The 16,918-nt window shown below is 37.4% G+C and overlaps 2 protein-coding genes across 2 annotated transcripts; both read right to left on the bottom strand.

Moving 5' to 3' along the window:
• Nucleotides 1-482: 482 nt before the first annotated feature.
• Nucleotides 483-2,072, bottom strand: LOC122086223 (pathogenesis-related genes transcriptional activator PTI6-like). Its single transcript, XM_042654958.1, has one exon. The coding sequence runs from the start codon at nt 1,585-1,587 to the stop codon at nt 754-756; it is 834 nt and encodes a 277-aa protein (XP_042510892.1). The 5' UTR covers nt 1,588-2,072; the 3' UTR covers nt 483-753.
• Nucleotides 2,073-9,140: 7,068 nt separating this feature from the next.
• Nucleotides 9,141-16,693, bottom strand: LOC122087193 (ubiquitin-conjugating enzyme E2-17 kDa-like). Its single transcript, XM_042656236.1, has 5 exons — nt 16,536-16,693; nt 15,821-15,899; nt 14,828-14,955; nt 13,773-13,877; nt 9,141-9,497 (listed from the first exon to the last, which is right to left on the bottom strand). Exons 2-5 carry the CDS (start codon nt 15,888-15,890, stop codon nt 9,354-9,356), a joined length of 447 nt encoding a protein of 148 aa, XP_042512170.1. The 5' UTR covers nt 15,891-15,899; nt 16,536-16,693; the 3' UTR covers nt 9,141-9,353.
• Nucleotides 16,694-16,918: the final 225 nt, after the last annotated feature.

Genomic DNA, 16,918 nt, shown 5'->3' with positions numbered 1-16,918 from the left:
CAGAGTTCTAAGGTTTTCCCTTTATCCTCCTCACTTTTTCTCTTTCGTAGCTTGTTTCTTCAAGGTCAATAAAAGATATTCCCAAATCGTGTATAAACCAAAGAAGGGAATTGAATAAAACCAAATTAGTGAGATCGTATACGAATCAAAAGAAATAAAATATAAAAAATTGAATAGAAATCAAATAAAATTGAATCAATTTAGATCGGTTTTGATTTGAGGTTATGGATACTGTATTATGAACTTGACTAAAAAATCTAGAATGATTTGGTTAAATCCTTAAGGTGAGGTCCAAAATTCAATTAGAATCAGAGTAAACCTTAGAAATTCAGCAAGATCAGTCACTATCATGATTTCAAGTATTGGTATCATATTAGCCATATTGTATTGGCTGAGATCGATACTAACTAATCCTAAATTCCTGATCCATTATCCATATATTACCCGTATTGTTTCAATTGTAAAACAAAATAAAGGTAAAAGTGATCAATACGCATCAATTCAATCTGGATTAATATTATATAGACCGATACTTAAATCCTTGATCACTATGGATCTTACACGTTAAATACATAAATTAATTTTGAATTATAAACCAAAATTAACCAAACAAAAAGTACACCAAACAAAATGGCCAAAAAATCGGCTGGGCTAGGCTAACTCACGGTTTAAATATACTTTCAAAATATCTATTTCCATTTACCAAAAATAATATATATTTCCTATTGTTGAAGTCGTTGAGAACTCTTTTCTTCATAATCTGACGAGTGACGATTGCAGTACGAAATCATCGTTGTCATCATCATCAATCTCGAACTCGCCGAGTTCTTCTTTCCCAAACCAGTTTCTAGCAAACTTGATTTCTGCCACTGGAATCGGCGATTCGATATCAAACCCAAAAGCATCAACATCGCCATAAGGTCCATAGTAAAAAATTTCAGAATCAAACGGCGTTATTGGGCTACCATAACGGAGCACCGATGTGGGAGATGCAGTGCATTCGAGAGAATCGAGACTCATCATCGTCTTGGGAGAAGAACTAACGCCTTGAACAACCGCCGTTTCCGTCCGTGAACTAACAGGGAAGTTCGTAATGGCATCGGGACCCTTCAATCTAACGGCGGCGTTATCATAAACGGTAGCCGCTTCTTGTGGAGTATCAAACGTACCAAGCCATAACCGTTTCTGACGAATCGGATCTCGTATTTCCGCCGCCCAACGGCCCCATGGCCGCCTTCGTACGCCTCTGAAACTTTTCCGGCGGCTCTCATCACCGTTCGTCAACTGCATTTTTCTCTTCTTCTTCTTCTTCTTCTTCTTCTTCATGGCAGGAGCATCAATTCCAATCTCTTGTACATATTTTCTCACTCGCCGTACGATTTCCTCTCCTCTGCCGTCTTCACTTGAGGAATCTGTGGCGTCGACATCTGTGAAAGTTATCCTCACCAATTTTGGTCGGAGATCAGATTTCTCCGTCCCTGGTCGACTGTTGAGCTTCTTTGTTCTGAGAACATGCTCCGAAAACTTCACCCTCGATTCTACTCTGTCCCAGTGAGTATGTCGATTTGTTTCTACAGTTAATTCCATGAGAACAGAACGACAAGGTTCATATGCTACATCAAGTACGGCCAGAAAAGAAAAACAGAAACTATAAAGCGCCTCGGGTACTGATTAGTTTTTTGAGTCAAATTAAAAAAAAAATGGGGAACAGAACAGAAAATTTTATAGAGGAAGGAAACTTTATAGGAATCTCGTGGCAACTGAAGAAACAGAGAGAGTTCGATTTGGACTCAACCGTAGGAGACAGATTCTTCTCCTACTTCCCAGGAATTGCGAAGAAAACGGATGATGATCAGAAGAAGAAGATGGATCTTGTGAGAAGAACTCAAACAAAAAGGAAACCCAATGATCTTAAAGCTCTGTTACAGAGTTTGGAAGGACTGAACTAGGCTTTAAACCGCCGAATTCAATCCAGATTCAAGGGTTTAGGGTTTTTACAGAGAAATCGAGAAGAGAAAAGAAGGTGAGAGCTTTCGCAGGTCTGTAGCCTTGCGTGCTGAACGAAACGAGAGGATGAGCGAGTCAGAAAGGTATTTATAGTATGGGAAAAAAAATTCCTATACGCCGTCACCCGTCCAGTCTAGGCCACACGCGTTGTGGTTTTACCACGTGTTAAGGTGAATTGGAAATTTACATCTTTCTTAGTTTTTTCTCATTAAAGTTTGAAAAAATTACTTTAACAATATTTTTCTGTGGCACGATTGGTTGACTATCCGAAAGTTAGAAATTATTGTTTGAACTATTTCCGTAATTTAATATTTCTTACAAGTAGCCTTTGTTTATTAATTGGTCACTATTTAGTGAGAAGACACGGAAATATTATAAGGGTAAAATGCTTCTTCTCTTATAAAAAGATTCTCATGTCATCCCAATCTAACATAATGAGCCATGGATTCACACTGACACACTCTTTCCTCAGACTGAACCTCTTACATGACAAATCAATCTTCTACTTGCTCATTGGTGTGGTTTCCCACTTTAATGTCTGTGGAAGTCTGGAAGACCTCCTTACAAATACATTTACTCTAAAAATTCCAACATATTAGCTATTAGAGCATCATTTAATATTTTACATATATGCTTAAAAATGCATTAGTAGATGTGAAATTTTTATTTTGTTAATATTTAATTTTCTTCTCATTTAAAAAAATGCATTAATATATGTATTTCTTGAATCTTTTTAGTATCAGTATGCATCTTCTTGAATCTTTTAAGTATCACTATATTACATTACATGTGTCACATACAATGACATCTTCTCAAAGCATACTTCAGAATTAAGGTGACATTATTTTAAAAATAAGAAAATAAGTTAGACAACAACTGAAAGCAGGTTGACCTATAATTAAATTAAAATAATAATAAAATAAAAATCAAACCGATATATACAAGTCAACTTATGTAAGCCTCTTGTAGAAGGGTTTACCAGTAGATGCCTGAACTTAAGCCAGCAAGAGACAACATTAGGGACATGAATATGGTTTGGAAAATGAAATCTACATAACCACAATCTTTATTCGGGGATGTGGACCTTATAGGAAAAATATATATTTTAGTTTTAGAGAACCGAATATGGTTTGGAAAATGAAATCTACATAACCACAATCTTTATTCGGGGATGTGGACCTTATAGGAAAAATATATATTTTAGTTTTAGAGACCCGTTCAAGAAAAAAAGAGGGACAAGGATTTGAGCAAGTAGTATACAGGGGCATACCAATGTGGTATGGCAAAATAGTATTTTTCATTGAAGAGCAACATGGTCATTTCATATGAGGATGAGATAGATAGACACGGAGGTGCTAACATTTGAAAGAACTGGTCCCACTCAGCTTTGAGAATCTCTTGGATACTTAAGGTAGTCCCGAAAAGTGGAACCCAAAAGTCCCTCAAAGTTCAAGCATTCATTTGAAAGGCTTAGACAAATTTAAAAAGAAAAAACATATTTACTTTTCTAAGGAATGCTTATATTGTGGAGCTTAAAATGAAAGAATTGATCATACCCTTCTTGAATGTCCATGTCTCAACAACTTTGGTTTTCATCTTTTGTTTCTATGAGATCAGTTTCATCCCTAGCCATAGCTTGTAGGAATGGGCAGAGTTTTGGGGAAAACCTACAAGTATTATACCAAAAGAGAGCAATACTACTGTTTTTGCTGCCATGCTATGGTGTTGTCAGTTGTGGTCTATTTGGGAGCAAAGGAATTTGAGTCTTTGCCATTGTTGTCCTGCCTTTTAAAGAAAGTATATGTTGATTCAACAAAAGGGTTGAAGAAGTGCTGAATGCTATATCTTTTCCAACTTCCCAGTGGTCCCTCTCTCACTCTTTTTCAGCTCTTGGGTATGCTACTATTTCCCCTTTCCCATTTAAAAAGGATTAAATTTTCTTTCTCCCATGGTGAAAAAAGGAATCCCCTCATCATTGCCATCGCTTTTCTTGATTGGACTAGCAAGGGAGGGGTGTTTCTGATACCCTACAATAAGGAGTGGAGTTTTTTATTTTTTTTTTATTTTTTTTATTTTTATTTTGCTAATGAGGAATCCTTTGAACCTGCCAGATTTTACGGTTGAGGTCCAAAGGTAAACCTTTGTTACATACAACCAAACCTAACCCTTGTAATAGATCACTAGCGAGGAGACTCGAACTAGAGATAGACGACTTCTGTTAACACACAACGCCTTTGGACCAATGGAGTTACACCTAGGGTATACAGTGTAGAGTTTATGATCGACACATGATTCCAATCACAAGGTCAAGTCACCAATGGTGTGAGGATTCTTCCTTCTTCTCCATGGTTAAAGAAAATGTTTCCCTATAGAAAAACAACTTGCTTTTCTAAATTTAACTACAAAATGGTCAATTTTTAGCAAACCTCTAGTCTCTAGATATTTATACTGTTTTTGAGGGGAATAAAAAACTGCTTGTCCATGTCATTCAATTTTTTGCCATACCTATCAAGCCATCAGAACTCTTCAATTCAACTTTCAACCCTCTATTATTATAAAACTCTACAAACCATAAACTAGGGTAACCAAAGCTCCAGCCAGCATCCATGGCTCAGACCCCACGTCACCAAAGAAATACAATGAAAGGAGAGGGTTCTCTAAGCAAGCGGCAGAGGGGAACCCACCAATGAGAAGCAATAAAATTGTATTACGTAAGAGGGTAACGAAATTTCACTTGTAGAGGAAAAAGATAGACACAAAAACCCTGGCAGCTCAGAGATCCTTTTCCCTAAAATGAAACAGAAACAAAAAAGAGGGAGAGGGGTTCAAAGGTTGACTACTTCTCCAGAATTAGTTTCTCAATTATGCACTTCTCATTCAATGCATAATTGCATAGTGAAGCTTAGATAGCTATCCAAGTTGTAATGGATGTTAACAGCTCAACAGCTACTTGTCTTTCCCATGGGAGAGACGTGTTATTTTTAGCCCTTTTGAGGTAAAAGACACATGTGATTAATAGTAGTCTCTTATCTTTTCCCGATTAAAGTATCAAAAACTTCATCTTTACGTAAAGAAGGTACCACATCAGCATATAGCTTAAATAGTAGCTGATGAATTTTGAATCCTCTGGGACCAAAATAAAGGTTTTGAGCACAAGCAACTCCTCTAGTTAGGCATCTATAAGGAGATAATAATGTAGCAACTCACCAAGGTTTGACAACATTTCTGTTCCGGATGAGTGTTTTTTAATTGAATATTGATCTCATAAAGAATCCTCTATGGTCTTCTGCAGTCTCCGTCATGGATCTCACTCATAGCTCAGTCATAGCTCAGTGAATAACACGTTATGGTGACTGCAGGAACCATAGAGTGGAAGGAGAAATGTATTTAGTGACCTAGCTTGAGAATTGTGTCTGAACTATACGGCAAAATTTTCGAAGTTCAACCTCACTTTTGGCTCTTAAATTTGGAAAAGATTGAATTTTTGAGAAGTGCAGATCTGAAATTGAACACAAGGGAGTGTGGAAGATGAGGATTTGAATAAAATGAGAAGTTATCAGGGATTTGTAGTTCATTTTTGACTATTTTCAAGAAGGAAACAAGGCAAAGGAGGCTAGCACACTATGTCACTGATGCAAGAGAGGAATTAACATTGGAATAATTATCTCTTCTAGGGAAGGGATTGCTTCTTGGTCTTGTACAATTTTCTTCCGATCAATAGAGAAAGAGATAAGAGAGATTGGAGAAACAGAGAAAAAGAGGGGAAATGAGCTTCAAGAAAGAATGGCAAGGATGAGTAAAGGTCAAAGTGGATGAGGGCACGGACTCAACAGTGGCTCATTTTCACTCTTCCGGAATAAATAACAGTTTCATTTTTCTTTACATGTTTCTCAAATTTTGCATTTCGCAAGAACAAAAAATGAACCGATCAACATGTTTCTGTTCTATTTTTTCTCCTCAAGAACACATCAGAAACACTCCGTGGGAGTGAGTGTTACCAAACATCGCCCAAGTTAAGGGCTTGCATATTTGTCCAACACGCATGCTTAGAGATTTCCTTTCACGGTATATGCCATTTAGGAACAACACGTCGATGACATATTTGCTCATATTCTTCAAGATTCATATATATTTCACATTGTACGGCACGCTTGGTCCAATAGCAAGGTACTAATGTTGCGACCTGACGGTCAAGCAATTGAAACAACCTCTCGATATTCTCAGGGTTTAAAAGAAAAAATAAAAATTCAAGGAAAGGATGTGTGGTTCTTATCCCACTAGACCCCACATATGTGGGAACCTCATGCATCATATACCATTTAAGAATTGGCGTGATGGAAGCGAGGAAGCAACTATAACATGTATATTATAATTAGGGTAATTTACAGCGCCACCTCCTGGAGAATGCCACAATTATAAGAACACCCCCTATGTTTCACCAAATTAGACTCACATCCCCTAGCATCAGTCACTGTTACAGAATTCTATGAAATGACACTTTTGCCTTTATGGGTAAAACACTGATAAATTACCAATTTTCATTATCCCAAAAATATCCCTCTTTATCATTTTACCATTTCATTCACCTTTCTCTTTCTCTCCTTTTCTCCTCTCCATACCTGCGATTTGAGATAACGTAGGCATTAACATAGTAGGTGAAGAAAGGGTAAGCATTCACCATGAGGTACAAACCCATCTACCGGAGAAAATCCAGCATGGGCTTTGTCACTGTCTCAATTAGCTCTGGTTTGAAGTCTTCAAGACAAGATTTCGATTGTGTTTCCTCTCCTCGACTTCCTCTCCCTCTACAGGGGTTTTCTCCTAGCAGTCACCATGAGGTACGAACCCATCTACCGGAGAAAATCCAGCATGGGCTTTGTCTCAGTCTCGATTAGCTCTGGTTAGAAGTCTTCAAGACAAGATCTCGATTGTGTTTCCTCTCCTTGACTTCTTCTCCCTCTACAAGGGTTTTCTCCTTAATCTCTGTGTGGGTTCAAAGATTATTACCAAAGAGGAAGGGGAACCGCCGAAGTGAGGTTTTCAGATCAGTGAACTGTAACTCTGCTATTATCTCTCCACTTTCTCTGGCTTTTGTACTTTGGGGTTCCATAAAGGTTGAGGGAAGATGTTTAAGTCTAAGATGAGATGGGTTGCTCTGGTTGGACTGGTTCTCTCTATTTTCTCTTTATGTACTCATATTTTCCTTACTTTGTATATTAGGAAGAACATTTCTGTGTATCAAGCTTCAATCAGAATCTCCAGTTGGCAACTCATCTTTAAGAATTCAGATCTTAGCAGAACTGTAATGTGCTCAAAACCCACCAAAATTTCATCTTTTTTCTCCATTTTTTACTCCTTCCAGTTCATTATATTTTTAATTCTGATAGTTTTTGGGTGAGGCATGACCTTCTTTCTAGTCTTTTTTCTCCTTGGAAGAAAATTTTACTTGAGCTAAGATGAGAACCTTCATAGTCGAATTCGAGTTTTAGCTTAAAATCTCAGTTGTGTATTCATAAATTACCTTATGAACGCAGAAAACATGTGACAATTCATTGCCTGTTCGCTTAAAGGAGTTTCTTGTTAGGTTTCTATTTTTGAACTGACCAAATTTCTATAACAAAACAAAGGCTTAATTTTACCCAAGATTTTTTATTTTTTAATTTCACATTCTCTTCTCACCTTTTTGACGATTTGTATTTCATAAAGGTATTTTGGTATTTAAAATAAAATATAACTACTGACGAAACAAATATGGTATATTCTTTAACAATGACTCACAATAAGAACTATGAGTTTAATTTGGTTAAACATAGTGAATATTTGAATAATTGTGGCATTCTCCGGTGGGTGGCTATAAATTACCGTTATAATTAAGGTCTCCTTTTGTTAGATGAGAAGCACAATCAAGTGAGAAAGTTCTGTAATCATTATTGAAGCGCATTTCAAACCCTCTGATACGCCGCCGCCTAAGGTCAGAAGTCAAATCTCCCATGCCGCTTCTTTGACGAGTTCTTCCACTGAGTTAATGGGAGATAGAGAGATATATACATGTATTCCAACTTCTAAGTAGTTGAGTTAGGTGAAATAGGAAGGAAGACCATCAAAGAACCCAGAAGCAAATGTCCCTTTAGTTGGTATAATCAACCACTAAAATATACTAACTGAAAATTAATGAAACTTTCGAAAAAAGCAACGACTAGAAAGGGTCCCTGTGTATGTGCATAGCAGTGACTCTACTTTATCTTGGAATATCATCATCTGGAGAACCTAAAGTATACTTAAACTCGATGCTTGTCAACCAAGCGAGTGCGATTTTCCTAGTAAGTGGGACCAAAACCTTATGTGAACTTATCGCAACTAAATACACAAACATTTATAATCCAACATTGAATACTGCTACTTTATCTTCGAATATCATCATCTTGAGAACCTAAAAATAGTAGAGAATCAGGAAAAAAAAAATTAAACAAAGAAGGGCATTAGACAACTCAGAAATTGCAGAACAATGGAAGAATTGGAAGGCATGGTTTTAAAAATTGGATCGGCTAGGATCACCTGGATCGGATTGGTTTCGGCCAAGACCAATGCCCGATACACAGAGAGACCTACGCACCTGTCCTGCATTCCCAGTATACCAATCAGCTCTGCAAAATTGCTCTCAAACCCTAAGAACTGAAGGATGGACCTACCCATGGACAAGTCCCTGTACTTTCAAGTCAGACTTTGCAATATCACGATGGCATTGCCACCATGAAAATAGCTTCACATGAATCTCAACCATAATATAAGTCCTAATATTTACCGGCAGATTAGGCATGTTGATCTACTAAAAAATACCCTATTGAATGGACATACATACCGCAAAATTGGGGAACACTGTAACCAAAATTCCCAAAGACGGTGGAAAGGACTCGATGAATGAAAATCACTCTGGCCATCCCTCAAAGAAAAGTTACCATGTTAAAAGGTTGATGAAAAGATCTAACAGATCTGATAAGCAAATTTAATTTCCACAAGGAACTGGTGCAGAACAACTCAAATGCCACACATTGTTTCTACCTCTTTCGTTGTGAGAACCTAGTGTACAATGGAAGCATGGAAAAGTGGAGTATCTCAAACTATGCACGAATGGATGAACTTTAAACAGAATCATCAACAGGAAAACTATGGAAACCACAACAACATCCTATAAATACAGTTATTTCCCCCCTTTTCAAGTCTCTAGAGGTCAATTTCATAGAAAGCAAGTGCAAAGGGTATTTCATATCAAACCTTGTTTTTTTGGACAACAGACAGAATCAATGGTTTTACACACAATTCAAACTTTCATTCCTTGTGTTTTGTCCTCATCCCATGGCATACTTCTGTGTCCAGCTCCGAGCGGTTGTCTCATACTTATGCCGGTCAGACTTGTACATGTGAGCAATCTCCGGTACGAGTGGATCATCAGGGTTTGGGTCCGTTAAAAGGGAGCAGATAGAGAGCAGCACCTGATTTGCAGGGAACAAAATTCATTTCTGAATTAAATGCGACATATTCCATTCAAAATTCACTTCCAAACATATGTATACATCAGCATAACCTGCATTCTTATTGGGGGAAGAACAGCAGGTCCAAAGAATTCCTGAAATGCTTTAAAACCCAATACGGCATTAAAAAGGTAGAAATGGCAGAACATGATCCAACAGGGGGGAAGAGATGTCATTTCAGTATCCAGTCTGGCCAACTTCTTGAAAAAAAAAAAAAAAGAAGATTTCAAAACCCATTTACTTTTTCAGCTATTCTATTTCTCAACAAATCCTAATCTAAACCTTGGTTGTTTTAGATCAGATGAATATAAGGAGCCAAGCATGATTGAGCTAAACATCAATTCTGAGTCATCTGCAGTCTGTATATAATGGAAAATGACCAAAAAATAGAAAAACCAAAATTAATGGTTACGCAGAACCACGTGAGAAAGAAGCAACGGTGGGTGCAACCTTTATGAGGATTTGAGAAGCCATTCCACCTTGAAACTGTGGACTTCTTTGTTAGGGATATGCCCACACTCCTATAGTTGGTTTTGATGATAACAAACATATGAAGGTATGTCACAATTTTCCTTTAAGTATTGTTTTGTAGAGACTTCATATCAAAGATCGAATTTGGTGAATGAAACGAAGAAATGAAGATTAAATTCATCAAATGAAGAGTATCAACAAGTTGGCATCAATGCTTGAAGAAGATATCATAAGAATTTAAACTTCAAGATGTCAAGACATGAAGCTTAAAGACATGGAATTGCAAACAAGAAGAAAGGAAGATAAAATGCCAAAGAGTGGAAGGTTCAAGTGAAGAAGAAGACCACTAGGCTAGATTGGTCATTTTTAATGTAATTTGTAACTTCCACACACACACACATATATATATATATATATATATATGCACTCACCACATGCATGTGCATTGCATCATACTAGAATGACCATAGAGCATACCTTGACCAAGTATGGAAAGTCTCTAAGTGGTGAGGAACATATTAAGAAAAATGTGTTCTAGTGAAATTCTATGAAAACCACATTAACCTGACTCAAGGGTATTTTAGGGAATCTTAAAATTATTATCAAGAGATGAAACCTTCATAGAAGTAGGAAATTGAGTTGTGAGTCCAACGCAACTGATCTCAGATCAATCTGAGGTCGGACCGAAAATTTATGGTCAAAACACTGACGACTGGTCAGTATGACAACATTTTGTCAAAACAGAGTATGTCATGTTGGCGGTCGACCGGGGCTGGATCCCAGACCATAGGCGGTCGACCGGCTGAAAGTCTCGATCGACCGGTGACTGCCTGGAAGTGCCCCAACGGCTATATTTTGCCTCAACGGCTCTTGGCGGTCGACCGGCTACCAATGGCGGTCGACTGGTGGACCCAGAATATGACCATTTAAGTGAGATTTACTACCTAAAATGCTCTCCTAAGCTCACCTATAAATACCTCTAATACTACTCATTAATTAATAATAAATCACAACTTTAGAGAAGCATTATTTGAGCATTAGAAGTGAGAATTGGTCTACACCATCTCTTGAGTTCAAGTTCTTCATTTTACATTCAAGAGGAACTCAAGACCATCTACAAGTCTTCATCTACATCTTGGCATTTACATTACAAGCATAAAGAAGACTTCAAAAGGTGCATTCATTCTATCATCATTGCATATTTCATTTGCACCACACCGGAGGTAATTCTCTTTTATCCACTTCTCCATTTTCTATTTTACATTAAATCTAGACTGTACTTAGGCTTGTGTAAGGACCCTCTCATCCTTAAGAGATTGTAAGGATCCTCTTACCCTTAAAAGAGTATAAGGTGCCTCTCTACCTTAAAGGAGATTGTAAGGTGCATCTCTACCTGCAAAGGAGATTGTAAAGGTGCCTCTCTGCCTGTAAAGGAGATTTGTAAGGATACTCTTATCCGTGAAAAAGATTGTAAAGGTTTTCTTCCCTACCTATCGTACTGAAAGGGAAAACTAGTGGAATACCTTACAAGAGGATTCTTGTAGGGAGTGGACTAGACTCAGATTGAGTCGAACCACGATAAATCTTGTGTTGTTATGATTGTGCCTATTTTATTTATTCCGCATCGTTTTTAACTTGCAATCACACTTGGGACCTATACATCGAAAAGAGTTAATTTCCACTAGCATAACCTATTCACCCCTCCTCTAGGTTATTTCATTCTTTTGTGCCTATATTTACAGAACACCCAATCCTCTAAAAAACCCAGAAACCAGGTGTGCACACCATTCCTCTATCTGCTCTTCACCTCATTCTGATGCAGAATCAAGGCTGAACTGAGTTGAACCTACTGGCAATCTCGACCAAGACGAAGCAGGTCCTGTTGGATTTTTTTTGGTGCAGTAGGATATTTTAGGATTTTATTTTATTTTGGGGAAATCTATGTAATCTTTTTTATTTTGGTAGATATTAAGCTAAGTAGGAATTTCCAATTTGAGTTTTATTTTATTTCTAATCTTATTAGTTTAGATCTGGAAGTAATTATCAGATCATTTCCCATTTTCAGTTAGATTCCTAAAAGGGCGTACCCAGTGCACGAGGCTCCCACATGTGTAAGATTTTTTTTGGGGGGGTGGGGGGGTGGGGGAGAACTAATTTATTTCAATTTCATAATAGGAAAGATAGGGATTTATTGAGTCTTTAAATAGTGATATTCTTGTAATCGATTGACAAGTTTTGAGAATGAAGTTTTAATGGAGTTGTTTATGGTGCCGGGAAGGTATGACAGTAGAAAGGCCGTGTGACCTCCTCCCCCCACCCCCTTTGTGCTCTCTCTCTCTTATTATTATACTTCTTTCCAGGTTTTCCTCTCTGTTCCAGCAACCCTACAGCAAGAGAGGTATTCATCCTTTCATCTCAGATTCTAGGAACTAAGCCAACACCCTAGGGCGACCCAGCTTGCCAAAATCTGAGACCCAATAGTTCCCTGAACTGGAATTAAGCTGAGTTCCAGGCCTAGTCTGAAATCTACCCCCAGAAGTTCAAATCATCCAAGGTGATTTCTGGGTTCTGATTCCAGTTGTGGGTTGTGCGAATCGAGAGATCTTGCGACGTGACTCTTCATCTGAAATCCCAGGTCAGTCCGAGCCTTCTCAAAGAAGTTCTTCCCGCTACATGCCTGATCTCCGCTAGGTACAAGAGCAAGAGGTTGAAGACAATCTATACCCCACTCTCACAATCTTCCCTTGTGTCATATTTAGCCTTAGCTTCTAGTATTGCCCCTCTTCCCTTCTTTTATTCTGATTTGTCCTTTCACTTACTTCCAAGTTTGCCCCTCTCACTAACATGTTCATTCCATTCACTTGACACCCATAATTACGATTCTGCCACTCCATTATAAATTCCAGTTTATTTACAGTTGTGCCATTCCCTTTAATTATAAGATGGACATTACCTCTTACATTTGGATCTTAATTATTTAAGTGGGCCCCTTAGTGATCCGGTTCTGATTTTGGAACTCGGATTTGCATCACATTCCTTTTCATCCCCACAATTTATACATTTTCTCCATCCCTCACTTTCATTCTTACTGAACATCTAATCTGCCCCACTCCTGTCTCCACTGCCTGCCCCAACCTAATATTACACCTTCCATCGCTGTCCATAATACAATATGCCTAATACTCTATGAAGACATTCACTATCCAAAATTCAAACAAAATGCAACAAACTATCAAAACAGCTTATCTATCATAAAAACTGGACCATTAAATCACAATTCCCAGCAAAAGATGTTTCCAGAAAACAAAACACAGTACATTAGAAAATTATAATAAACATCACAACACTTCGCTGATTGAGAAATTGCACGATCCTTTCATACCTAAAAAGTCCCTTGTCCAGCCCTTCACTATCCCATGCGCACATGTTAAGGGAGTCTAATGAACATGTCAAACCAAACCAAACCAAACCACAGGAGTTTTTACTGGCACTCAATCTCGCTTTACCCATAGATCACATTAGTTCCAACTTATATATTCAACACCACACAACTTATCTGTTTTCTCTCCTTTAATTAAAATCAAGTTCCAGTTAACCCAATTATCATAGATATGACATACATGTTGTGCATATTAGTAGCTTTCATTCAACAAAACCAAGAACTACTAGTAGAACCAAGCCTTGAATGTATGAAGAATGAGGATTAAAAAGTTAGTAACAATAAGCCAAACAGGAAAAGGACCAGCCATAATGCAGGAATCATACCTTCGAGATTGTGAGAGCTGGGCTCCATTGTTCTTTAAGAATATCCAAACAAATGCTTCCATTGCTATTGATGTTTGGGTGGAAGACCTTTGTCCTAAATGCTACCTGAAATACCAAATATTGTAAGCCAATCAATATGTATAGGACCAAATATTTGTAAGTTATCATTGGAATAATGTAAAGAGCAATCCTGAAATTTTTTAACAATGTACAGAGAAATCCTGAAATTTATTAAACAACGGGCATATTCCCTACGGTATTTTTGGAGCAACTGCTTAGAAATAAATTTGAGAATGTAGTTCAATATTATTTATTATGAATCCTAGCCACAAATAGTGAGAGGATTTTACTTCCGGATCTTCTTGGAAACTGAGTTAATTTAAGTCATAATTAATTTTCTAAAAATATCTATAAAAAAGATACAGAAATAGTGTCTGTTTATTTTGAAATGAATAAGAAGTTTGACACTTTCTGGCTGTAAGTTGGTCCCTATGGTAAAGTACATGAACCATCCAGTTGCAGCACACAATTAGTCTTAGGTTCACTGTACTTGGTGTGATCTCACAAAAAAATTTTAATCGGCTTCTGCGGTTCGGCCAGTTGCAGAAGACAATGAGTCTTGGGTACACCGTACTTGGTGTGATCTCACAAAAAAAATGGTAATCGGCTTCTGCAAATATCAGCTTGATTAACTGATAAAGTATTGATTTCATTTCAGTTACCACAAGAGTGGCCATGAAGAAATCCATCCCTTCATAAACAGCTACCCACCCTCATCAAGACAACCATGGCTACAAATGTCGCAGACAATGTCTCAATTCACCAAGTCAAAAAGCACCATACCAATAATGAACGGAACAAGACATCAGATCACTAAGAGAAGAACAGTGGAGACCTATAAAACATAGAAATCGAACGCAAGGCACAATGGCAAAATTTACACATGGCTGAAGTACTGCTTAATGCAAAACTTCTCACTTTCAAAATGCATGACCAATACATAATTTTTGTGTTAACATAAACAAATCAAATAAATCTGAATACAGAAAAGGTACCTTGGGTGGCTTGAAAGGGTAATCAGGAGGAAAATGAATGCTAACAAGGAAAACACCTCCTGCATATGGGCTATCGGGAGGGCCCATAATCGTTGCTTGCCAATGAAACATATCTTCTGCAACAGGACCTATTAAGGAAAAAGATACGGGGGTGTAAGGTATGTACGTGAAGGTTATATAAGTGTGAAGTGATCATTCAGAGCTATATGCACAAACAGGAAAACAGGTTACACCAAAAAGTTCCATATTCAGTGAAAAGAGGAGGGAAAAAAAAAATGAAAGAGCATCATCAGAACCACTTCCTAAAGTATTTAGCACAATTTTTTCACCTTCACAATAAATAAACTGGTATATAAATTTGGCATTAACACAGCTGATGAAAGTCACCTATGTTAGCAGTTAGGCATGGATTGATACATCATAACTTCACAAGGGGTTAAAGCATTAAGTAAAATATTCCTAAAGCAAATAAGATGCCATAGAGAGATGTGTACCAAAGGGAGAACTTAGATTATTAGGTTTCTGTTTACAGTCATAGGTACATACAAAATAAACAAATGGCAGATTGACCATAACCAAACTTAGAGAAAATAAACAAAAAAGATCATAGCTTGAAACAATTAACGGATGCACCCAAAGCATGAGGATAGGGGAGAGGCATATACTGGCAGGTGGCTCAACTACTACCAAGTAAATTTCCAGTTAATTGCAACTTTTTATGACCTTAACTAAAGCATCAAAAATACATTAAACCAAATATCTTCCCATCACTCAAAATTGCTTCTTGACGAAATTGTAAAGTAGAAATAAAATAATTTACCGTCACCATTGAAGATATGAAACCTTTATTTATTTGTTAAGCAGTAGAAATCAGAGGATACAGTTAAAAGCATGCAACTTTTAAACAAAATAATCAACAAGATAGAATAGTATGGTGAGAATGTACATGAAAAAATAAAAGAGATCAATAACCAAACTAGTAAGGATGCATACCAGCACTGCAAGATGTCGGAGGATCCTTCTGCAAATCCTTGAGTTCCTTCAATATACGCTTTGACGCCATGAGATGCGGCTTCAGAAACAGAAAATAACAAGTTAAAATCTTGAGCGTACAAGAAGTAACCCCTATAAATCCAATATATCAAACCATATGATAATCATAACCCAAAGAATGACAAATTTTTAAGACCAGACTGAGAATGAAAAGCCATCCTATGCAACTCAACAGTCATGGCAACAGATTGAAAAGCCTATCAACCACCGAAATTGGGTTTAAAGACAAAAACATTTAGCATGCAAATAGCTTCATAGCTCTAACAATGAATCGTCAATTATAAAACCCCAAAATTCACCAAAAGGAACACCTTAAACTCTCAAAAATTGTAAACACCCTCAATAACAGAAACAAAATAGGCTCGAAACATTCAAATTATTCGAGAATTTCGTCAAAATCTAATAGAACCCTAGGACTGTGTTAATGGGACAAATTAAACGCCTAGCATCTCCAATCAAGGGCCAAAAACCAGCTTAATTCTAAGAATATCCGGAAGAGATAACAGAAACAAACACAAAAATCATGATCCCACTAATTAGAACATGAGTTTTTTTTTCCCCCCTCAAACTGGATGGACAGACCCATCAGCCATGGCGATATCAAACAAAAAAAATAATACTTGAGAACCCAGACAAGAAGAATAAACAAGCGTACCTGAGAGGAAAATTAGGGTTTCGCAGGAGACGCTTGAACCGGCGGGGACGGCTCTAGAGCGGATCGACGACCACCCCCAGAAACCGCTGATTCCCTGATTTTGCAGAGAAACCAGCCCCAAAAGCTCCTTATAGACGACTCAGTGACCGTTTTACCCTTCTTAGCCTCTTGATTTGACATTTATATTCCTGGTTAGGCAATCATTGTTAATTAATAATCGTGATTATGATAAGCTTGTAATTATCCGCATAAAATAGATGGGAAAGGTATCACTGCACGGGCACGTCTAGATAAAGGTCTCGACTTTTTTTAAATGCTTTATTTTATCACTTAACCCCTGTGATTGCACTTAAATTGAAACTTGAAAGTGTGAACAAAGGACT

This window comes from Macadamia integrifolia, chromosome 8 (genome assembly GCF_013358625.1).
Source record: "Macadamia integrifolia cultivar HAES 741 chromosome 8, SCU_Mint_v3, whole genome shotgun sequence".
Lineage (NCBI taxonomy): Eukaryota > Viridiplantae > Streptophyta > Magnoliopsida > Proteales > Proteaceae > Macadamia > Macadamia integrifolia.
This window is presented reverse-complemented; position numbering and strand designations above follow the sequence as displayed.